General features: G+C 36.9%; 1 protein-coding gene across 1 annotated transcript; it reads left to right on the top strand.

Annotated features, from left to right (window-relative positions):
• The first annotated feature begins 1,079 nt into the window (after positions 1-1,079).
• On the top strand, positions 1,080-3,941 carry LOC110438796 (uncharacterized). Its single transcript, XM_073926793.1, has 8 exons — positions 1,080-1,196; positions 1,294-1,368; positions 1,498-1,533; positions 1,627-1,680; positions 1,769-1,825; positions 1,927-2,019; positions 2,100-2,255; positions 2,341-3,941. Exons 1-8 carry the CDS (start codon positions 1,178-1,180, stop codon positions 2,889-2,891), a joined length of 1,041 nt encoding a protein of 346 aa, XP_073782894.1. The 5' UTR covers positions 1,080-1,177; the 3' UTR covers positions 2,892-3,941.
• The last annotated feature ends 22,125 nt before the right edge of the window (positions 3,942-26,066 follow it).

Raw genomic sequence — 26,066 nt, 5'->3', positions numbered from 1 at the left:
TTCTGAATTGAACGTTAGTAGTCTTATAATACACACAGTGTCAAGATGATTTATTGCCTTATGTCAATAATTTATGAGTATGTTTTGGACGGTATGGTAATAATTTATGGCATGGTTTGTCCAATGTGTTTCATGAATGTAAGACTGGTGACCAATGACAGGCAGCTTTCCCCAGTTCACAGGCTTAGGGTCCCTGCTTAGTGGTAGGATTTATGACGGTTTGTCCCAAATTGACAGTTGAACCAAGTGTCGGGCTGATTTTGGCAAAGATTTACAGTATAGTTAGATTTGTGGCAATGTGTATGGTTTGTCATTTTTACAACCTATGCAGCTCTTCTGGCATTCCAGCTCCTACCAATCTGTGAGTGTATGTAGGGGGGTTTCAGGTTGTTGGGGTGTAATCGGGCAATCGATCGTATACCGCTGACTGAGGATCCTTTGATTTTGGTCTTATTTTGAAAACTTTGTTTGATCTTAAAAAGTTCTGGTTTTATCTAACTACCCTGGTCGTCGTGCTATCTGCCGTCCTACAGTTTGGGAATGGTGGCTATGTAGACATCTGTACCCCCAGAAAAAAGCTTCTCTCCTTATCTCGTTTATTCCTGCTGTGACGTAGTCTGTGGTACTTTAATTCACATCGGAGCCATGTGTTGTGGTAAAAAAACAACAACAACAAAATTATTTTTAAAAGGATGTTTTAAAAAGGAAACAATGAAAAGTGCAGAAAAATCCAAATATTTTATATTCACAAAAAAAATAAAAATGTGTATGTATAAATGCGTGAAATAAATAATGTATAATATTCATTGTGTGCTTAATTGTCTTACACATACACAAAAGCAGATCTTCAATCAGATGTTTTAAAAATCGATATATACTGGCTAAAAGAAAAGATGTGTATTATTTAATATATCTTAATTTATTTCATTATTTGAGCAATATATACTTTTACTCGTATATTAAAATTGTTTTGTTTTTTTACACCAGTACAATGTGTGTTTTACATTGGAGGTGTGGACTATCAACACACGCCCACTTTTTTCACACATCATTTTACAAGACACTAAGCCCTCGTCCCTAAGAGTAAAATCACAGTATTTCGGAAAACCAACGTGGTTGAAAAGACTTCGGCTTTCAATTTTTTGGGGGAAAAAAATAAACTGTTCCGGAAATAAAAATGGCAGGAACCTCTAATGGTAAGTTTATATATAAGAAATATTCAAAATACTGTTGTTTAAAGCAATCGTTTTTTTAATATTATACATGATTATTAAATCAGACATCGCTTAAAAGGCGAACTGCCCCTCTCTCTGCAGACACCAGGACTTCAGGCGATATGGGCTGAGATTTTAGCGCTGAATACTGACGGTATGTTTTTTTGGTTTGTTATATGTATATATATATATATATATATATATATGACATGTTTTTATTTATACATTACGGTGTTGTGTGATGGGATATGTCATAATTTTCTTCTTTTATTGTCACCATTAGAGTTTAAAAATCTTGCTGAAAATCGTAGCTCACAAGGTAAAATTTGCTTTTCACGTTTTATTTATTTTTTTGTCTGTTTTATGTTTCTATAGGCGTACACGCTAAATTAGTCTGTCTCTTTTTTACTAGAGTGTATTAACGAGTCGTCTGCACCTCGGACAGTTCATGAAGATGCACCATCAGGTATTTCTTTAGCAAAACTTTTTTTTTTTGTCTATTTTCATGTTTTCTACATCCACTAAAAAATCTTGTCTTTTTTTTTTTTTACTAGCGTGTATAAATGTGTCGTCACCCCTGACGAGTATTCATGAAAACACATTACCACTAGGTAATTTTTAAAAACTTTTTTTTTTCTTGTTTATTTTTCCACATTTGTTAAATAATAATGAAAAAAAAAAAAATCTTGTGTTGTGTTTGTTTTAACTATAGCGTCTATGAGTGAAATCGTCAGCCGTGTCGACGACAAACGGTCTACCGGTCTACTAGAGGTCCACACAACAAGTACACGCGCAGGAACGAGCAGTATGTATTGTTAGATCAGTCATTGTTATATTTATTATTACCAAAATAATATTAATAATCATACCCTCCATTTATTTTAGGACGTAAAAGGAATATTGTGCCGAGAGACCGTCGTGTCGGTGGTGTAAAGCAGAAAGTAGTCACCACTACAGCACAGGTTCATGTGGATGCTACATCTGACGAAATAAGCGTTATACCAAATACACCTGAACCAAAACGACCAAGAAAATCACAAGGTATGTTATCTCTATTTAATGATATAGAAAAAAAAATGTACATCTTGTTGATATGTTTACTCATTTGCATTATTCACACACACAGGCCAGACTGACCCAAATGTTGTTTCGAGTCAGGACGATGTTGAAAAATGGAACGACGATATGGTGAATGTTTGGAATGCTTCTGAGTTCTCAAACAAGATCCCGGTTCACGCTGCCACCACCGTGCAAGATTCGGATTCTGATACACTACCATCCAACCAGGAGGCTTACAAAAACAAGCAAAACACAAAACCGGCGCCAGTTGTGGATCAATCAAACACGTATGCAAAAGTTGCCACAAATGACATTCTGAAGTACAAGGAGCTTCTTTTACAGCTATCAAATGGATTGAACAATATTGCATCGCAGCAACAGAGAGATAAACGGACCATCGAGCTTTTCATCGCAACTGCTACAAAGGATTTAAAGCAGTTAAAAATTGATGCAAAGGAACATGCGGCCTTAGTTCGACGATGTATGGCTAATCATCAGAAAATAATGTACAATCAACAGAAAATAATGAATGATCAACAGATATTAATGAATGATAATAAATTGACTGTTCAATTATTGACATTGCTGGTCAACACACTTAAACAACAATCTCGGTAAGTTGTTTTTTTTTCTTTTAAATCGCATGTCTTTTTTCTACAATATGTCTTATGTGTAGTATTATGTTTTAGACGCTCATTTTAGGGTTTCTATATACTTAGATTTTTAGTAATTGATTTGAATGATTAGTTTTTGTAACTGATTTACTTATTGTACAACTATTGGTATTTTTTTTTTTTAACTACCATAAATAAATTTGTGTTAAAATGGCCACAAAACGTTGTCTGGATTCAGATGGTAATGAACAATATCGTACAGTGAGATTTAGAGGAGATAGTAATGATGGTCACCACAACCAACAAAACACTACAGAAACATTGCGTCATTTAATTCAAACGGTTGAGGATATGGATAGACCTAGATCTACGACTGATGCGTTAATAGAACTATTAAATTCAGTTCAATCCATGTCCGATAATCAGCCAGAACCATCTTTTGATCTGAATGTGTTTTTGAGTTCTCCTCAGAACAGTGATGTATCTGAGGATAATCAACGAGAACTATGTTTTGATCCAGATCAATTTTTAAACATGTCTCAGAACATTGATGCATGTGATGAATGGTCTACTACTGATTTTGATATGGATCACTTTTTAAATACATCTCAGAGCAGTGTGTCTGAACAGAATTCAAAATCAGATCAGGATCAGATTGTATTATCATGTCAGACAGGTGAGGGGTCTGATACACGTCCTTACCAAACATTTAACCCCACCGCAGCAAACATGGGTCTAAGTCAAGATGAAATTGAAACACTAATGAGACAAGGCGGTAGTGTGCACAAGTACACTGTAATACCTAGAGCGCGGTTTAACGGTCTGGAAATACATAGACGCATAAACCTGCGGGAGATATCATCCACAGATTTAGCAGACTATACAACATTTTTACATGAATTGTTGTCTGAAATAGTTTCATTCTCCAGATTATTAGCCGGTGATTCCGGTGTAATAAACATTACATTGAGAGGGGAGAGTCTGACGTCTGATGTTAATACACTATTGTCGCCTCGCAACAACTATGATTTAGACCTCTTTATCAACCAGCTTGAAAAAATAATGCAAAGCAACTCTGAAGTACAGACGGATCAGGCGTTGGATTTGTGTGTGTCAATAGCGACATGTAAAAATGGCGGCGGTCGTCGGAAGATACAAGATCTAGCACATGACGAAGTGATTAGAAGGAACAAAATGAATTTGTTTTGCCCTACAAATATCACGAATAATCTGTGTTTTACAATTTGCTTAGCACACTTTCTAAACCCTCAGAAGTCGCATTCAGAACTTGAAGCAATAGCAGCAAACATGCAAACAACTGCCGGCCACAAAGTTCAGTACAAAATAGCATTTGATGACATAGCGAGATTTGAACAGATGCTGAATATCAAAATTGTAACCTTTTATCGTTCGAACACTGGGATGTTGGAAAAGTATACTACCACAGACAAGCCACATTCCAAAACGGCATATTTATACCTGCATGACGGTCATTACTTTTTGATTAAAAACCTAACAGCATTCATAGGTACACCATACGTTTGTGAGTATTGTCATGTAGGCTATACATGTAGACGAAATCACAGATGTGAATATGTGTGCGACGTTTGCAACTACCCAGACTGTCATACCCAAACAAAACAAATAATACAGTGTAATGACTGCTTGCGCTTCTGTAGATCAAGGTACTGTTTTGAGATGCATAAACAACCTCCACCAGGACAACAGTTTGCACAATGCGATGTTACAAAATATTGTAAAATGTGTAACAGGCGTTACTACATCAGTGGATCCAAACCCAAGCCACATCGTTGTGAAGCTGAATATTGCGTCCACTGTGGTGAAAGTTTGGCTACTGGTGGAGAACATGAATGCTTTATACAGCCATACAAACCTATGGAGCCGAGCGATCGTTACATTTTCTATGATTTTGAGACACGATTTGAAAATGGTAAACACGTTGCCAATTTTGTGTGTGCGATTACATTTAACGGGGAAGAATTTGTGGCTGAGGGAGTTGATTGTGTGGATCGTCTCATTAAAAAATTTAGACGACCCAAGTATCGTAATTATACATGGGTTGCACACAATGCATCTGGTTTTGACAATTTCATACTTTTGGAATATTTTGTTAGGATGGGAATACCACCAAAAATCACAATGCGCGGCTGTCGTCTGATCTTCATGTTTGACCGTACATACAAGCAAAGGTTTTTAGATTCATACCTTTTCATGCCAATGCGTCTATCCAAGACCCCTGAGGCATTTCAGCTAGATAATATTGAGAAGGGCTATTTTCCACATGTGTTCAATCGTGCCGAAAACGACTGCTACATAGGCCCATACCCCGAAAAACATTTTTACGGGTATGAGACGATGTCAGACAAAGAGAGATCAGACTTTGATGCATGGTACTGTACAGTCTCAGGCAAAGTCTTTGATTTTAAAAAAGAACTGGCAAAGTATGGTAAAAATGACGTTGTGCTGTTGAGAAAGGCATGCATAAAGTACCGTCATGAGTTCATTTTGTGTACAGATCTCGACCCGTTTACTTTTACAACACTTGCCGGTTGCTGCATGGGTGTGTACAAGTCCAAATTTCTGCCAAAAGATACATTGGCACTGACTCGTAATGACGGCTACACAAATCAAAACAAAACATATTCAAATGCCTCAATTGAATGGCTAGAATATGTTGCAAAATCGCGGTCCATAGAAATTCAACATGCGCTAAATGGCGGCGAGGTGTCATTTGGTAAATATCATGTCGATGGTTTTTATGACGACGGTCGTGTGAAAAAAGCATTTGATTTTTTAGGCTGTTTTTATCATGGATGCGATCGTTGTTATAATCCATATGATATAAACCCGTTATCAAAATTGTCTTATGAGGTTCTCAGAAGACAGGTTAATGACAGGTGTGAAATTTTGCAGCGGATGTATGGCTTACAGGTAGAGTTCATGTGGGAGTGTGATTGAAAAGCGGCTAAAAATTCAGATGTCGGTGTGATGGATTTCATGTCCACATACAAACGCCCTGAAAGATTAAAACCGCGTGATGCATTATTCGGAGGTAGGGTAAACGCATTTAAGCTGTACCACAAAACATCGGACGATGAAAAGGTGTTTTACAGAGACATCACCTCTCTTTACCCTTTTGTACAAAGTACAAAAAGCTATCCGGTAGGGCATCCAAAAATAATTTTCAAAGATTTTGAAAATCTTGAAAATTATTTTGGATTCATCAAAGCAGAGGTCATACCGCCCCGTGGTTTATTTCACCCTGTCTTGCCCTATAGAACAGGGGGTAGGCTGATGTTTCCACTCTGCAGATCATGTGCTGAAGAACAAAATCAGGACACCCCCTGCCAGCATGCTGATAAGGAAAGGGCCCTGACAGGATGTTGGGTCAGCGTAGAGTTGTCAAAAGCTGTGGAGCGAGGCTATGTTGTCTCTGAGGTGTATGAAGTTTGGCATTTTTCTCAACGCTCTGATACACTATTTAGTGATTATGTTAAAACTTTTTTACAGTTTAAACAGGAGAGTTCCGGATTTCCAGAGGATGTAGTGACTGATGAGGAGAAAGAGTCTTATGTCAAAGATTACTTTGAAAAAGAGGGGGTTAAACTCAATATCGATAATATAACATTTAATGCCGCACGACGTTCCATAAATAAGCAAATTCTTAATTCACTTTGGGGACGCTTCAGCTTGAAATCACAGCTTCCTAGCTCAGAACTAATTTCAGATCCTGAACAGTTTGCTCGGTACATTTTTGCAAAGGGGCATGACATAAATTATTTTTCCTTTTTATCAGACTCTATCGCACTCGTTCAGTACACACAACCATACGGTAAAGGCAAGTCGACGCGTGACACTAACGTATTCTTGGGAGCTTTTACTACATGCTACGGGCGATTAGAACTTTATGATCTTCTAGAAAAATTGGGAGAGCGGGTCTTATACTGTGACACTGACAGTGTCATTTACACATATAGAGAAGGTGAATATGACCCACCGCTAGGACCATATCTCGGTGAACTTACTGACGAGTTGGATGGTGGAGATTATATCAATATCTTTGCATCTTCCGGTCCCAAGTCATATGGTTATAGTACCGCTAAGGGTAAGGTGTGTATGAAGGCTAAAGGCATAACACTAAATACTGTAAACTCCCAAGCCATTAGGTTAGACACACTGATCGGGCTGGTTGATGATTATGTTAGTGGGCGTGATAACAGCAGGCATGTACTGGCTCACACCGACACCATAGTGAGAAATAAAACCCAGTTCACACTGCACAACAAGGCATTAGTCAAAAAATTTAAGGTAGTCTACACCAAAAGAGTACTTCTCCCTGATTACTCGACAGTACCTTATGGGTTTTGACAACGTTTTTGGTCATGGGGGTGTTCAAGATGCAGGTGTTTTTGATTTCAGATTTCAACACCCCTTTACTTGTATTATAAGTGGACCGTCATTTTCAGGAAAGACGTTTTTTGTAAAAATGTTGTTACAAAATTGTGAAAAAATGTTTTCTAAAAATGTCGAAAATGTTATTTTTGTGTACAATTCATGGCAGCCTCTTTATGATGATTTGTTGAAAATGTATGATGTGAAATTCATTAAAGGTATTCCTGAGAGTTTCGATGATGATCATTTGTTCCCCCCAGAAAAAACCAATTTACTGATTCTGGATGATTTAATGGATGAATGTAGTAATAACTTAGAAGTGTCACGTGTTTTCACACAATATTCACACCATAAAAATATGTCCTGCATAAAAATAGTGCAGAACCTATTTATTCAAGGCTAGTTCAGTAGGACTATAAGTCTGAACACAAATTATTTGGTGTTGTTTAAAAACCCTAGAGACAGCGGTCAGGTGAATGTTCTTGCTAGACAGATGTTTGCTGGGAATACAAAATTTTTTATGGAATGTTATCATGATGCCACAAGTATTCCTCACGGTTATCTCTTGATTGATTATAAAGCCCACACCCCAGATCAGTATCGTCTCAGAACAGCGGTGCTTTCAGATCGTCCGGTAGTCTATATTCAGAAAAGAAAATAGTGACAACGCCCGGGTTAAAAAATTTAAATTATGTCTGCTAAACTTTTAAGAAACTTGTCTCTTTTAAAGTTACTATTAAAAGCTAAACCTGGACAAAGACGTGTTATTTTACAGGCAGCCACAGATGAGCTTATTGTAACATTGTGTGAAATCGCTCTTAATATACTACGTGGGAACATACCACTTACAGAACAGCAGTATCAGAAGCTGAAGAGGAGAAAGAGTGATATTAAACTCATCGCTAATAAAAAGATTGGTGTCAGAAGAAAAAGAAAATTTATCAATCAGCAGGGTGGATTTCTTCTCCCTCTTTTAAGTATTGCAGTTCCTTTTATAACCAGCCTGATAGCCAACAGATAATGTCTACGCTGAAATATGCAGAGAAGATGTATCTTGTTCCGCAGCACCAGCTGGATAAGATAAAACCGACTACGCCCCGTGAGTCTATACAACACGCTGTTGAAAGTGATTTGGACACGACTATAAGGAATATTTTGTACAGGTCCGATATTGACCCGCATGAAAAAGCCAAGCTGTACACAGCTGTTTTGCAGAGGTATTTAACAATTACCAAACAGGGAGACATGGATGCGACCACTTTAAAATTGTCACTCCCTCAACATGATCATACCGATAAAGAAGATCCACAGAAGACGATTACCATAGGAGCAGTGGAGGATTTAATTGTTGATGATATTCTAAAGAATATTCCTCAGAGGAATGAAAAAAATGTTCGTTACATTTTAGACAAAATGTCTAAAAGCAAAGATCATGCTTCTTGGTCAGAATCAGGCGAATTCATGTTTAAAGGCAAAACCATCCCTGGTTCACATATGTTGGATTTAGTTAAAAGTATCACGGCTCCGCAAAAGATTGCCGATGATCGAAGACCTATAGGGTGGTATGAGTTTTTAGAAGCCTTTGCTGATTTAAACATACCGTATTCAATGGTACCAAATCATGGGGTTAGACATACAATCAACTCTTTTAAAAACAAATCAAAATCCCCCACGTCTGTTTCCTTTAAAAAAGGTAAAAAACTAAAAACGCAACAGTCCAGTCATATGACACGTTCTAGTTATCTAGAAGACACCTTTTTTGAATCTCCCACTTTTGACAGGAGTCGGTGGATGGCTTTTTAATATCAGTATCTTAATTTATGTACTTTCACCGTTCTCTTTTTCCAGACTTTTTAGTTTTGTAATGAATGTTTTTTTTTTTATGTAATAATGTATGTATGTATGCATGTATGTATGTATAATAATAATAAAAAAGACATATGATGGATTCTTAAAGTTTCTTTTAGTTTTTTTTTATTAATTGTTTCATGCATGAGACATAAACACAGCACCCAGCTGCACACATTGAACACAATTGAAAACATTTTCATTACACCTTGATCGCTTTAATTTTTTTACAAAAGTTGAAACACGTTTGTCATTTTTAACAAAATCATTGCTATACAGTTTCAGAATGTAATCATAACATTTTCCTTTTGCCATATGATAAAGAAAGAACACACAATGCTGCCCGCATGTGTCTGATGAATAATCTTGCACCTGCTTGGCAGAATATTGCACAACTACACAATTTAGCCTTAAAAAATCATCGATAAAAGCGGGAAAACGGACATCATTCGGCTTATTACCAAAGCTGTCAAAAAAACACCCCACACCAACTTCGTTTATGTATATAGCTAGCCAATGTTCACCCGGAAGACCTGAAGGATGTGTGTTGATTATAGCCATTGCAGGTAATTTTCTTAACGGTGTTTTTGCTAAATAGTCGCACGGGATCACCCCTATAAAATGAACGTTGCGTGAAACCTTATCCATGATGTTGGTGAGCTCTATTGTGTCCATTATTTTTTAAAAGTAATCAACCAGGATCTGTCGACGATTTGACACTTCTATGATGCTGTCGAATATGGCATAGACAATTAGGTTGATTGTTCGAGGTAAAGGCTGTCTGAAGCGCGCTTCAAGCCTGATGTTTCCTGACTTGATAAGCGAGATGTGCTGTCCACAATCCTCGTCTGGTGTGAGATTAAATGCGTATAGCGTATATCCATTCAAAAAGTCCTCCCTATCTATGGATAGGGCATGGTTTTTGAGATGTTTTCCAGATGCTAATACTAATTGGTAGAATTCACGCACTGCAGAACCATTCGCATAATCAGGCTGTAGTGGTTTTGATGGAAACTGAAGAGAGTCCAGATAAATAGAAAGAAATTCTGCATCATAATGCTTAAATGCGAATGGGTTTTTAGCATAAGTACCTGTAAAAGCATCATTATCAACCATTGCTATAACAATCGATTTGGGTAGTGTTCCTAAAAACAGGTTTTCCTGATTGCAGACACGCAATCCTGCAGGGATTGAAAAGTTTTTCACACACACACCCTGTCAATGGGGTATTTAGCAGTAGTTGAAAGCAGGGCCTGTGCATGTCCCAATCTCACGGCTGGTGAAACAGCTACCTTTTTCACAAACAAGGACGCAGATAATATGCTTAATTTATAAGCTACGGCATCACTTCTCATCAAACAGAATTCATCTTTACCCCTCGTCATCCGTATTCTGACGTCCACACCGTTAAGCATCAGTTTTTCTTGAAAAAAAATATCGCTGTGAAGAGGTGTGAGAAGCTCCAGCACGCTGCTAGCATTGGTAAATGCCGCCCTTTTGGTCAGACCATGATTTCCACCAGCAGGATCCGCTGTGTCCATGTGCCCTGCTGTGTCCTTGTAAAACAGACCTGCAGAGAAAAGCGACTCAAGAGTGTCTTTACCATAGTTGATGAGACACTCTATTATGCATCGATAGGGATATAAATTTGATCCTTGAGAAATTAATCTATCTCCTAAAGACACGTCCACTTGTGAAAATATTGTAGCTCCCGCATAGTTGATAAGACCTACAGGTGCACCGTCTGCTATATCTGTCCCGTCTGGATTTGTTATTTTGAGGCGTAAAAACACCAACGTGTTGTTTAGGTCCAAATAATCTTCACCATTACCAGCGATAAAAAACTCGAGAGGCGATGTGTCTGAAATTGCAGACAGCGGCGGCACCTCGATGTATGCATTTTTCTCAATCGCTGTTTGAGTCAGCGGCACTGTGAACAGATCCAGTTCGGATTTTAAACATTCTTCTGACATGGTGTGTAGTAAGGCCATGGTCTAAAAAATTGTTTTGATAGATTTATGTTTTTTTTTTGAAGATGGGGCTGTACGTTTTCCTGGCTCCTTGCGCTTGCGTTTCAAGACTGGCGTTTTCTTGGGAGCACGTTTTCTTTTCTTCTGTGTATGACCACTCCTCCGCACGCCTGGTGGTTTAGATGAGTGTCTGCGTGCCATTACCATCAGCCCTGATCCGTCTTGAGTATTGTTATTAATAGTCCGTGATAATGTGTTGCTAACAACGTCTGTTAATATGTTTTTGGCGGCTGATTTAAGATGCGGTTTTGCTATGCTAAACCCTCGTTTAAGCAATGGTATGGCCATTCTGAAAAGGCCCCTGAATATGCCACCCAAACCAGCACCATACATAACACCGCCCCCGGCATAACCAGGGAGTCCATTGCCTGCCTGATTTTGGTAATATGACACGTAGCGCTCAGCATCCATATTTCGGTTGTTAAAATACACCATTGTTGCTCTATTTCACCAGTCGAAAGTGTAGCTTGGCACACACTTTTCCGTAACTAAAATTCACTTCTTGATTCTGATCGTCTTTTACTTGTATGGTAATCTCATTGCTAGATGTTTTATTAACAGCGGCGTAGTGTGGTTTATCGTACCTAACACTGACAACCTTGTGTTTTTCTCCAGCTATGTGGACACACCTTAGCAAGGGGACATAATAATCACCAACTGATTGGTATTCGATTATGTCTGAATAAATAAACAATGAATAGAACCCAGCATTTATGTCAGCTTGATAGGGCGCATACGTCACTGGTGTTGTTCCTGTGCTATGATTTTCTCGTGTATGATTAGCAGACTCAATAGACACCCCTGGTTTTAATCCTAAAATAACTGCCAGTTTCCCAAAAAATGTTAATGACATTTTTGGTGGTGCTTTTAAAAAAACTTTGTTTTTAACGTGATCATAGCCGAGTTTCACCTGTGGGGGCATGTTTGCATTTATCTCCCTGATCAAAAAAAGGATATCATCATAGTATCCGTACTTTAGCATGTAAAGCTCGTTCGATATGTTTTGGTTGGTATTGATTAAAGTATCAATCTCTTTGCCTTCACCGTAATTATCATATCTTAAACCGTCACTGACTTTGGTTTCGCCGTTGTTAAGAATGAAACGACAATCTTGCTCAGAAAATGTGTACCACGTTATGGGGAATTCAAACTCGATCAGTCCAACTTGCCATTCTCCTTTCAAGTTTATAGTTCTTGCTAGCCTTGTTGTATAACACGATATACGGTTTTCTGGATAAACAGATAGCGATGCATTGCATGGTAGTGTGACATAAAAACCATCCTCAGCCATGGTTAATTATTACATAAATGCACGTGTTCTATACACGCGTTTTGTATTTATGGTGTCTGAACATCAACCAACTCTTTCTGGTTTACCCAGGAAGAAAATTTTGCTGGCCATCCTAACCACTGCACCAGTACTAATGTTTCACGACCCTGTTTTTTCTTGTCTAATATTTTTTCCACTTTGAATGCTTTGTTTTTATTTACAACTATTTTTTGTAATTCCTGCTCATAAAAGACACCATCTATGACATCACCATCATAATCACATAATCTGTAGACATGTGGTTCACGCGGTATGCATGCCGCTATTGTAAAAAACTCGTGTGTATAGTTTTCTTCATACCCTTTAGTAAACGTACCTCTTACTTTAGAAATTCTAACTATGTCACCTATTTTAAATTTACATTTTGACTTCACACTACGACCGACACATGTCCCATATAGATTATGAAACACTACAGATTCATTTTCTTTGGTCACATCTATTGGTCTCATCTTAATACTTCTGTGGTAGCTGTTGTTGTATCCTTTAACAATGTCTTGAAGAACATCTATGTAGCGTTTAGAGTTTGTTGCTGTTAAATACCGCCACATTCTACCTTTCAAGGTTCTATTAAACCGCTCGACAACGCATGCTTTTAATTCTGTGGAAGGTGCAAAATGTGTGATATTGTACTTTTTTACCATGCTTTGAAAATGTTTGTTTAAAAACTCTTTCCCTTTATCTGTTTGTAATTTGAGTGGAATGCGCCCTTCTTTCAGGATAGATTCAAAAGCTTTTACTACCTCTACACCAGTCCTGTTTTTTAACACACGGACCCATCCATGTTTACTAAAAACATCTATGCATGTCAATAAAAAATTTTTGTTGTCATTTTCCTTGGAATATGCCGACATGTCAACCAGATCTGCCTGAAACTGCTCATCAATATTGAAGACAATTACCCTATTTCTTTTGTATTTTAGAGGAGCTGTTCTGTGAAGTGTGTAAGTATCCTCACCCGCTAACCAGTCTGAAATATGTTTATCAGATAAGCGAACGCCTGTTTCATTGAAAATCGCATCTTTTAAACGTTTTTTACCGCCTAAAGAACCAGGGTTAGAAGGGGTGTAATAAGTCTGTTTCAACAGTTCAGACATTTTCTTCGTCTCACCAGACATATTACCGGTTCAGTGTCAAAAAAAGAATAAGACGTGTAGCTTGGTGATACATAGTTTTTTATTTTTAACAAATCATAGAAAAAGTATATGATGACATCATAAACTGTCATGGTAGTGAAAAAAACTTTTATACATAGTACAATGTTTTTTATTTTTTTAATCAAGGAGATAATAAACCAGTGTTTCAATAACAAATTGTAAAAAGAATATATATATATATATATATATAGACATCATACATCGTCAAGGTAGTGAAGAAACTTTATACATATAACAATGTTTTTATCAAGGAGATAATCAACCAGTGTTTCAATAACGATACAAACATCAGCTTTGTCATTTCTTGAAAGCATGGTCACACACAGATCTGACACATATGTACACAAACACAATGTGTCGGCAATTCTTATACCATTACCGCATTCAATCATCAGGTCAAGTATTTTTCGAATAGTTACACAGATTGGCTCGCCTGCATTAATACACATATGCATCATGTCAGCCCACTCATTCGTTAGCATTCTTACAACATTCATTTGTTTTTTGAGGTTAGAAAATCGTTTGGTATCAACGCCACAATTATTTTTCACAACAACCAGATCAACTCTGTCATCTATGGTCTTATACAACAAGTTAGTCATTTCACATCTTACACGTTGTTTCAGAAGACATTTTGCCAGTCCAGCATAACAACAAATGTTACCCATACTGACTTTGCAAACGTTCAGCTTGAGAGGTGTCTTTGAGACTTTACACGCGGGTGGCTTGTGAGGTTCCCTTCCAGCAGTCAACAGCGTCATAAACGATCTGCTCGCTGTTAGTGTCCAGAACCTTCTCTCTGACTTCTCTGAGCTTTTCCACAATGTAGACTTCGTCGCGTAGCTCATGCAAAATGGCATCCACCGATCCTTGAATTCTCTGAGGGTGAATCCTTAGACCATGACGGTTTAGTGCTTGAGCAATGACGTGTTTCAGTCCTGGTTTAATCAGGGTGCGTGTCAGTTCATCGAAGTATGTGTCAAAGAAAAAGGCATTAGGTTCAAACAAACAGCTGTGTCTGATCTGGCTGGGATGGTCAACTTCACACCCGAGGCAGAGGTCCTTCAGCTTTTTGTTGATGAGATGTTCCAGGATGACGATGATGGTTGCTTTTATGATTTTAAAAGCATCAGCTCGTATACAGCCATCTGTATCGTCACACCCTGCATAGGCCGCAGCTCCGGCTATCGTGCCTGCATTTCCATATGGGGTTGTGAGGAAAGTTAAATTGTGGTATCCCAGATCCATACAAAATTGATCCAGCCAGTTATTGTCTAAAACTTGTGTGGGTGGCTCCGGCGGCATTGCGTTGTCGTCAGGCAGTGCGGGTACTGTTTCAGGCGTGTTGCTGTAGCAGCAGTCAGATGTAAATTCTTGAGACATGTTGAGAGTTTACTGTGAATGAATGAGTCGACCTCCAGGCGTTTTAATGACTGTAATATGTGGGAGGAGTTAAGTCAAATTTTGAGAGTTCAGGGTCACTCTTTTCAGGATGAAATAGCTTCGTCTTAACAGAATTGTATCTGTCATACATATCAGCCCATTTAAACATCTTGTTGATGCATGAAAAAATACTGTCCATCATGTACATGTCCTTCCACTGAAACAAAAACTTCATTTTATAGTATGTGTGGTGTTCCGTCTCAGGAATAGGCCACACATAATTCTCCAGCTTTGTGTTATCGTTGCAGCAAAAAAAATATACACAGTCATCAGGCTGCTTTTTAGAGTGATCACCAACCACACGATACCGTGTTTTCGGCATTATACCATTCCATTCGGCAATGTAGAGCGGTCGATCGCAGCATTCTTTTAAATCACTCCACACGTGGTTGTAAAATAGCCTCCAATCCTTAACCGGTAAAATCAAGGAAGGCGTCTGTGATGTAAAATCGTCTTCAACATCCACAGTGTACAATGTCACAATCCTTTTCAGTTTGTCAAACACGTATCTCACGACGCGTTGTTCAGACATGCTGAAATCACGTTTAGTAACGGGTGCATATTCATGGAGAAATGATGTCAAACGAACTCCTTCTTTTTTCTTCGGTGCCCATGGTGGCGGCTGTGGCATTTCCACATGTCCTCTTGTAGGCGACATACACACCACTCTTTTTGGTTTTTTAGGTGAGTGCGGTGCTGCCATCGTAACAGGAAAAAAGTTGCAGAGTGTCTTCTGTGCTTTAGTCACTATTTTCCAAAATACACTATATGTACCACATGCATTCAGGCGTTGAGGGAGGGGAGGGGTGGGATGGTGTTAAATAACAACACCCTGCTGCTTACACTCACAGATTGGAAGGAGCTGGAATGCCAGAAGAGCTGCATAGGTTGTAAAAATGACAATCCATACACATTGCCACAAATCTAACTATACTGTAAATCTTTGCCAAAATCAGCCCGACACTTGGTTCAACTGTCAATTTGGGACAAACCGTCATAAATCCTACCACTAAGCAGGGACCCTAAGCCTGTGAACTGGGGAAAGCTGCCTGTCATTGGTCACCAGTCTTACATTCATGAAACACATTGGACAAACCATGCCATAAATTATTACCATACCGTCCAAAACATACTCATAAATTATTGACATAAGGCAATAAATCATCTTGACACTGTGTGTATTATAAGACTACTAACGTTGAAAATGAGCTTTTCAGAGCCAGCAGAGGTCAAAATAAGCAGTAATGCAAACTCAGTCAGAGACATAGATTTTCACTTGCAACTTTCTTAAACATATTTAACAGTGCATGAAATGTTGTCTAAAACAAAAAGAAAATGCTTTTTAGTAGCTGGATCTGGTTTTATTACATTCTGAATTGAACGTTGAAAATGAGCTTTTCAGAGCCAGCAGAGGTCAAAATAAGCAGTAATGCAAACTCAGTCATAGACATAGATTTTCACTTGCAACTTGCTTTAACATATTTAACAGTGCATGAAATGTTGTCTAAAACAAAAAGAATGATGCATTTTATGGCTGGATCTGTTTTTATCACTTTCTGAATTGGACGTTGAAAATGAGCTTATCTCAGCCAGCAGAGAGGTCAAATCACAGTAATGCAAACTCAGTCAGAGACATAGATTTTCACTTGCAACTTGCTTTAACATGTTTAACAGTGCATGAATTGTTGTCTAAAACAAAAAAGAATGATGCATTTTATGGCTGGATCTGTTTTTATCACTTTCTGAATTGGACGTTGAAAATGAGCTTATCTCAGCCAGCAGAGAGGTCAAATCACAGTAATGCAAACTCAGTCAGAGACATAGATTTTCACTTGCAACTTGCTTTAACATGTTTAACAGTGCATGAATTGTTGTCTAAAACAAAAAAGAATGATGCATTTTATGGCTGGATCTGTTTTTATCACTTTCTGAATTGAACGTTGAAAATGAGCTTATCTCAGCCAGCAGAGAGGTCAAATCACAGTAATGCAAACTCAGTCAGAGACATAGATTTTCACTTGCAACTTGCTTTAACATGTTTAACAGTGCATGAAATGTTGTCTCAAACAAAAAGAAAATGCTTTTTAGTGGCTGGATCTGGTTTTATCACATTCTGAATTGAACGTTGAAAATGAGCTTTTCAGAGCCAGCAGAGGTCTTAAATAAGCAGTAATGCAAACTCAGTCAGAGACATAGATTTTTACTTGCAACTTTCTTAAACATATTTAACAGTGCATGAAATGTTGTCTAAAACAAAAAGAAAATGCTTTTTAGTAGCTGGATCTGGTTTTATCACATTCTGAATTGAACGTTGAAAATGAGCTTTTCAGAGCCAGCAGAGGTCAAAATAAGCAGTAATGCAAACTCAGTCATAGACATAGATTTTCACTTGCAACTTGCTTTAACATGTTTAACAGTGCATGAATTGTTGTCTAAAACAAAAAAGAATGATGCATTTTATGGCTGGATCTGTTTTTATCACTTTCTGAATTGGACGTTGAAAATGAGCTTATCTCAGCCAGCAGAGAGGTCAAATCACAGTAATGCAAACTCAGTCAGAGACATAGATTTTCACTTGCAACTTGCTTTAACATGTTTAACAGTGCATGAAATGTTGTCTAAAACAAAAAGAATAATGCATTTTAGTGGCTGGATCTGTTTTTATCACATTCTGAATTGAACGTTGAAAATGAGCTTTTCAGAGCCAGCAGAGGTCAAAATAAGCAGTAATGCAAACTCAGTCAGAGACATAGATTTTCACTTGCAACTTTCTTAAACATATTTAACAGTGCATGAATTGTTGTCTAAAACAAAAAGAATGATGCATTTTAGTGGCTGGATCTGTTTTTATCACTTTCTAAATTGGACGTTGAAAATGAGCTTATCTCAGCCAGCAAAGAGGTCAAATCACAGTAATGCAAACTCAGTCAGAGACATAGATTTTCAATTGCAACTTGCTTTAACATGTTTAACAGTGCATGAATTGTTGTCTAAAACAAAAAAGAATGATGCATTTTATGGCTGGATCTCTTTTTATCACTTTCTGAATTGGACGTTGAAAATGAGCTTATCTCAGCCAGCAGAGAGGTTAAATCACAGTAATGCAAACTCAGTCAGAAACATAGATTTTCACTTGCAACTTGCTTTAACATGTTTAACAGTGCATGAAATGTTGTCTAAAACAAAAAAGAATGATGCATTTTATGGCTGGATCTGTTGTTATCACTTTCTGAATTGGACGTTGAAAATGAGCTTTACTCAGCCAGCAGAGATGTCAAATCACAGTAATGCAAACTCAGTCAGAGACATAGATTTTCACTTGCAACTTGCTTTAACATGTTTAACAGTGCATGAAATATTGTCTAAAACAAAAAGAATGATGCATTTTAGTGGCTGGATCTGGTTTTATCACTTTCTGAATTCAACGTTGAAAATGAGCTGTTCAGAGCCAGCAGAGGTCAAAATAAGCAGTAATGCAAACTCAGTCAGAGACATAGATTTTCACTTGCAACTTGCTTTAATATGTTTAACAGTGCATGAAATGTTGCCTAAAACAAAAAGAAAATGCTTTTTAGTGGCTGGATCTGGTTTTATCACATTCTGAATTGAACGTTGAAAATGAGCTGTTCTCAGCCAGCAGAGGTCAAAATAAGCAGTAATGCAAACTCAGTCAGAGACATAGATTTTCACTTGCAACTTGCTTTAACATGTTTAACAGTGCATGAAATGTTGTCTAAAACAAAAAGAATGATGCAGTTTAGTGGCTGGATCTGTTTTTATCACATTCTGAATTGAACGTTGAAAATGAGCTTTTCAGAGCCAGCAGAGGTCAAAATAAGCAGTAATGCAAACTCAGTCAGAGACATAGATTTTCACTTGCAACTTTCTTAAACATATTTAACAGTGCATGAAATGTTGTCTAAAACAAAAAGAAAATGCTTTTTAGTAGCTGGATCTGGTTTTATTACATTCTGAATTGAACGTTGAAAATGAGCTTTTCAGAGCCAGCAGAGGTCAAAATAAGCAGTAATGCAAACTCAGTCATAGACATAGATTTTCACTTGCAACTTGCTTTAACATATTTAACAGTGCATGAAATGTTGTCTAAAACAAAAAGAATGATGCATTTTATGGCTGGATCTGTTTTTATCACTTTCTAAATTGGACGTTGAAAATGAGCTTATCTCAGCCAGCAGAGAGGTCAAATCACAGTAATGCAAACTCAGTCAGAGACATAGATTTTCACTTGCAACTTGCTTTAACATGTTTAACAGTGCATAAATTGTTGTCTAAAACAAAAAAGAATGATGCATTTTATGGCTGGATCTGTTTTTATCACTTTCTGAATTGGACGTTGAAAATGAGCTTATCTCAGCCAGCAGAGAGGTCAAATCACAGTAATGCAAACTCAGTCAGAGACATAGATTTTCACTTGCAACTTGCTTTAACATGTTTAACAGTGCATGAATTGTTGTCTAAAACAAAAAAGAATGATGCATTTTATGGCTGGATCTGTTTTTATCACTTTCTGAATTGAACGTTGAAAATGAGCTTATCTCAGCCAGCAGAGAGGTCAAATCACAGTAATGCAAACTCAGTCAGAGACATAGATTTTCACTTGCAACTTGCTTTAACATGTTTAACAGTGCATGAAATGTTGTCTCAAACAAAAAGAAAATGCTTTTTAGTGGCTGGATCTGGTTTTATCACATTCTGAATTGAACGTTGAAAATGAGCTTTTCAGAGCCAGCAGAGGTCTTAAATAAGCAGTAATGCAAACTCAGTCAGAGACATAGATTTTTACTTGCAACTTTCTTAAACATATTTAACAGTGCATGAAATGTTGTCTAAAACAAAAAGAAAATGCTTTTTAGTAGCTGGATCTGTTTTTATCACATTCTGAATTGAACGTTGAAAATGAGCTTTTCAGAGCCAGCAGAGGTCAAAATAAGCAGTAATGCAAACTCAGTCATAGACATAGATTTTCACTTGCAACTTGCTTTAACATGTTTAACAGTGCATGAATTGTTGTCTAAAACAAAAAAAGAATGATGCATTTTATGGCTGGATCTGTTTTTATCACTTTCTGAATTGGACGTTGAAAATGAGCTTATCTCAGCCAGCAGAGAGGTCAAATCACAGTAATGCAAACTCAGTCAGAGACATAGATTTTCACTTGCAACTTGCTTTAACATGTTTAACAGTGCATGAAATTTTGTCTAAAACAAAAAGAATAATGCATTTTAGTGGCTGGATCTGTTTTTATCACATTCTGAATTGAACGTTGAAAATGAGCTTTTCAGAGCCAGCAGAGGTCAAAATAAGCAGTAATGCAAACTCAGTCAGAGACATAGATTTTCACTTGCAACTTTCTTAAACATATTTAACAGTGCATGAATTGTTGTCTAAAACAAAAAGAATGATGCATTTTAGTGGCTGGATCTGTTTTTATCACTTTCTGAATTGGACGTTGAAAATGAGCTTATCTCAGCCAGCAAAGAGGTCAAATCACAGTAATGCAAACTCAGTCAGAGACATAGATTTTCAATTGCAACTTGCTTTAACATGTTTAACAGTGCATGAATTGTTGTCTAAAACAAAAAAGAATGATGCATTTTATGGCTGGATCTCTTTTTATCACTTTCTGAATTGGACGTTGAAAATGAGCTTATCTCAGCCAGCAGAGAGGTCAAATCACAGTAATGCAAACTCAGTCAGAGACATAGATTTTCACTTGCAACTTGCTTTAACATGTTTAACAGTGCATGAAATGTTGTCTAAAACAAAAAGATAATGCTTTTTAGTGGCTGGAACTGGTTTTATCACATTCTGAATTGAACGTTGAAAATGAGCTTTTCAGAGCCAGCAGAGGTCAAAATAAGCAGTAATGCAAACTCAGTCATAGACATAGATTTTCACTTGCAACTTGCTTTAACATGTTTAACAGTGCATGAAATGTTGTCTAAAACAAAAAGAATGATGCATTTTAGTAGCTGGATCTGGTTTTATCACATTCTGTGATGGACGTTGAAAATGAGCTTTTCAGAGCCAGCAGAGGTCAAAATAAGCAGTAATGCAAACTCAGTCATAGACATAGATTTTCACTTGCAACTTTCTTAAACATGTTTAACAGTGCATGAAATGTTGTCTAAAACAAAAAGATAATGCTTTTTAGTGGCTGGAACTGGTTTTATCACATTCTGAATTGAATGTTGAAAATGAGCTTTTCAGAGCCAACAGAGGTCAAAATAAGCAGTAATGCAAACTCAGTCAGAGACATAGATTTTCACTTGCAACTTGCTTTAACATGTTTAACAGTGCATGAATTGTTGTCTAAAACAAAAAGAAAATGCTTTTTAGTGGCTGGAACTGGTTTTATCACATTCTGAATTGAACGTTGAAAATGAGCTTTTCAGAGCCAGCAGAGGTCAAAATAAGCAGTAATGCAAACTCAGTCATAGACATAGATTTTCACTTGCAACTTGCTTAAACATGTTTAACAGTGCATGAAATGTTGTCTAAAACAAAAAGATAATGCTTTTTAGTGGCTGGAACTGGTTTTATCACATTCTGAATTGAACGTTGAAAATGAGCTTTTCAGAGCCAGCAGAGGTCAAAATAAGCAGTAATGCAAAACTCAGTCATAGACATAGATTTTCACTTGCAACTTGCTTTAACATGTTTAACAGTGCATGAAATGTTGTCTAAAACAAAAAGAAAATGCTTTTTAGTGGCTGGAACTGGTTTTATCACATTCTGAATTGAACGTTGAAAATGAGCTTTTCAGAGCCAGCAGAGGTCAAAATAAGCAGTAATGCAAACTCAGTCAGAGACAAAGATTTTCACTTGCAACTTGCTTTAACATGTTTAACAGTGCATGAAATGTTGTCTAAAACAAAAAGAAAATGCTTTTTAGTGGCTGGATCTGGTTTTATCACATTCTGAATTGAACGTTGAAAATGAGCTTTTCAGAGCCAGCAGAGGTCAAAATAAGCAGTAATGCAAACTCAGTCATAGACATAGGTTTTCACTTGCAACTTGCTTTAACATGTTTAACAGTGCATGAAATGTTATCTAAAACAAAAAGAATAATGCATTTTAGTGGCTGGATCTGGTTTTATCACTTTCTGAATTCAACGTTGAAAATGAGCTGTTCTCAGCCAGCAGAGGTCAAAATAAGCAGTAATGCAAACTCAGTCAGAGACATAGATTTTCACTTGCAACTTGCTTTAACATGTTTAACAGTGCATGAATTGTTGTCTAAAACAAAAAGAAAATGCTTTTTAGTGGCTGGAACTGGTTTTATCACATTCTGAATTGAACGTTGAAAATGAGCTTTTCAGAGCCAGCAGAGGTCAAAATAAGCAGTGGTGCAAACTCAGTCATAGACATAGATTTTCACTTGCAACTTTCTTAAACATATTTAACAGTGCATGAAATGTTGTCTAAAACAAAAAGAAAATGCTTTTTAGTGGCTGGAACTGGTTTTATCACATTCTGAATTCAACGTTGAAAATGAGCTTTTCAGAGCCAGCAGAGGTCAAAATAAGCAGTAATGCAAACTCAGTCATAGACATAGATTTTCACTTGCAACTTGCTTTAACATGTTTAACAGTGCATGAAATGTTGTCTAAAACAAAAAGATAATGCTTTTTAGTGGCTGGAACTGGTTTTATCACATTCTGAATTGAACGTTGAAAATGAGCTTTTCAGAGCCAGCAGAGGTCAAAATAAGCAGTAATGCAAACTCAGTCAGAGACAAAGATTTTCACTTGCAACTTGCTTTAACATGTTTAACAGTGCATGAAATGTTGTCTAAAACAAAAAGAAAATGCTTTTTAGTGGCTGGATCTGGTTTTATCACATTCTGAATTGAACGTTGAAAATGAGCTTTTCAGAGCCAGCAGAGGTCAAAATAAGCAGTAATGCAAACTCAGTCATAGACATAGATTTTCACTTGCAACTTGCTTTAACATGTTTAACAGTGCATGAAATGTTGTCTAAAACAAAAAGAATGATGCTTTTTAGTGGCTGGATCTGGTTTTATCACTTTCTGAATTCAACGTTGAAAATGAGCTGTTCTCAGCCAGCTGAGGTCAAAATAAGCAGTAATGCAAACTCAGTCAGAGACATAGATTTTCACTTGCAACTTGCTTTAACATGTTTAACAGTGCATGAATTGTTGTCTAAAACAAAAAGAATGATGCATTTTAGTGGCTGGATCTGGTTTTATCACATTCTGAATTGAACGTTGAAAATGAGCTTTTCAGAGCCAGCAGAGGTCAAAATAAGCAGTAATGCAAACTCAGTCATAGACATAGATTTTCACTTGCAACTTGCTTTAACATGTTTAACAGTGCATGAAATGTTGTCTAAAACAAAAAGAATGATGCATTTTAGTAGCTGGATCTGGTTTTATCACACTCTGTATTGGACGTTGAAAATGAGCTTTTCAGAGCCAGCAGAGGTCAAAATAAGCAGTAATGCAAACTCAGTCAGAGACATAGATTTTTACTTGCAACTTTCTTAAACATATTTAACAGTGCATGAAATGTTGTCTAAAACAAAAAGAAAATGCTTTTTAGTAGCTGGATCTGGTTTTATCACATTCTGAATTGAACGTTGAAAATGAGCTTTTCAGAGCCAGCAGAGGTCAAAATAAGCAGTAATGCAAACTCAGTCATAGACATAGATTTTCACTTGCAACTTGCTTTAACATGTTTAACAGTGCATGAAATGTTGTCTAAAACAAAAAGAAAATGCTTTTTAGTGGCTGGATCTGTTTTTATCACTTTCTGAATTGGACGTTGAAAATGAGCTTTTCAGAGCCAGCAGAGGTCAAAATAAGCAGTAATGCAAACTCAGTCATAGACATAGATTTTCACTTGCAACTTGCTTTAACATGTTTAACAGTGCATGAAATGTTATCTAAAACAAAAAGAATAATGCATTTTAGTGGCTGGATCTGGTTTTATCACTTTCTGAATTGAACGTTGAAAATGAGCTGTTCTCAGCCAGCAGAGGTCAAAATAAGCAGTAATGCAAACTCAGTCAGAGACATAGATTTTCACTTGCAACTTGCTTTAACATGTTTAACAGTGCATGAATTGTTGTCTAAAACAAAAAGAAAATGCTTTTTAGTGGCTGGAACTGGTTTTATCACATTCTGAATTGAACGTTGAAAATGAGCTTTTCAGAGCCAGCAGAGGTCAAAATAAGCAGTAATGCAAACTCAGTCATAGACATAGATTTTCACTTGCAACTTGCTTTAACATGTTTAACAGTGCATGAATTGTTGTCTAAAACAAAAAGAATGATGCATTTTAGTAGCTGGATCTGGTTTTATCACATTCTGTGATGGACGTTGAAAATGAGCTTTTCAGAGCCAGCAGAGGTCAAAATAAGCAGTAATGCAAACTCAGTCATAGACATAGATTTTCACTTGCAACTTTCTTAAACATATTTAACAGTGCATGAAATGTTGTCTAAAACAAACAAAAAAAATGCTTTTTAGTGGCTGGAACTGGTTTTATCACATTCTGAATTGAACGTTGAAAATGAGCTTTTCAGAGCCAGCAGAGGTCAAAATAAGCAGTAATGCAAACTCAGTCAGAGACATAGATTTTCACTTGCAACTTGCTTTAACATGTTTAACAGTGCATGAATTGTTGTCTAAAACAAAAAGAAAATGCTTTTTAGTGGCTGGAACTGGTTTTATCACATTCTGAATTGAACGTTGAAAATGAGCTTTTTAGAGCCAGCAGAGGTCAAAATAAGCAGTAATGCAAACTCAGTCAGAGACATAGATTTTCACTTGCAACTTGCTTTAACATGTTTAACAGTGCATGAAATGTTGTCTAAAACAAAAAGATAATGCTTTTTAGTGGCTGAAACTGGTTTTATCACATTCTGAATTGAACGTTGAAAATGAGCTTTTCAGAGCCAGCAGAGGTCAAAATAAGCAGTAATGCAAACTCAGTCATAGACATAGATTATCACTTGCAACTTGCTTTAACATGTTTAACAGTGCATGAAATGTTGTCTAAAACAAAAAGAATAATGCATTTTAGTGGCTGGATCTGTTTTTATCACATTCTGAATTGAACGTTGAAAATGAGCTTTTCAGAGCCAGCAGAGGTCAAAATAAGCAGTAATGCAAACTCAGTCAGAGACATAGATTTTCACTTGCAACTTTCTTAAACATATTTAACAGTGCATGAATTGTTGTCTAAAACAAAAAGAATGATGCATTTTAGTGGCTGGATCTGTTTTTATCACTTTCTGAATTGGACGTTGAAAATGAGCTTTTCTCAGCCAGCAGAGAGGTCAAATCACAGTAATGCAAACTCAGTCAGAGACATAGATTTTCACTTGCAACTTGCTTTAACATGTTTAACAGTGCATGAATTGTTGTCTAAAACAAAAAAGAATGATGCATTTTATGGCTGGATCTCTTTTTATCACTTTCTGAATTGGACGTTGAAAATGAGCTTATCTCAGCCAGCAGAGAGGTCAAATCACAGTAATGCAAACTCAGTCAGAGACTTAGATTTTCACTTGCAACTTGCTTTAACATGTTTAACAGTGCATGAAATGTTGTCTAAAACAAAAAGATAATGCTTTTTAGTGGCTGGAACTGGTTTTATCACATTCTGAATTGAACGTTGAAAATGAGCTTTTCAGAGCCAGCAGAGGTCAAAATAAGCAGTAATGCAAACTCAGTCATAGACATAGATTTTCACTTGCAACTTGCTTAACATGTTTAACAGTGCATGAAATGTTATCTAAAACAAAAAGAATAATGCATTTTAGTGGCTGGATCTGGTTTTATTACTTTCTGAATTGAACGTTGAAAATGAGCTGTTCTCAGCCAGCAGAGGTCAAAATAAGCAGTAATGCAAACTCAGTCAGAGACATAGATTTTCACTTGCAACTTGCTTTAACATGTTTAACAGTGC

This window comes from Danio rerio, chromosome 16, assembly GCF_049306965.1.
Source record: "Danio rerio strain Tuebingen ecotype United States chromosome 16, GRCz12tu, whole genome shotgun sequence".
NCBI classification, from domain to species: Eukaryota; Metazoa; Chordata; class Actinopteri; order Cypriniformes; family Danionidae; genus Danio; species Danio rerio.
The sequence above is the reverse complement of the archived record's forward strand: the minus strand, read 5'-3'. Positions and strand labels throughout refer to the sequence as shown.

Coding starts and splice junctions, on each gene's coding strand:
- LOC110438796 (XM_073926793.1), top strand. Junction 1,369..1,497: donor TTTAGCGCTGAATACTGACG/GTATGTTTTTTT, acceptor TGTCACCATTAG/AGTTTAAAAATCTTGCTGAA. Junction 1,534..1,626: donor TGAAAATCGTAGCTCACAAG/GTAAAATTTGCT, acceptor CTTTTTTACTAG/AGTGTATTAACGAGTCGTCT.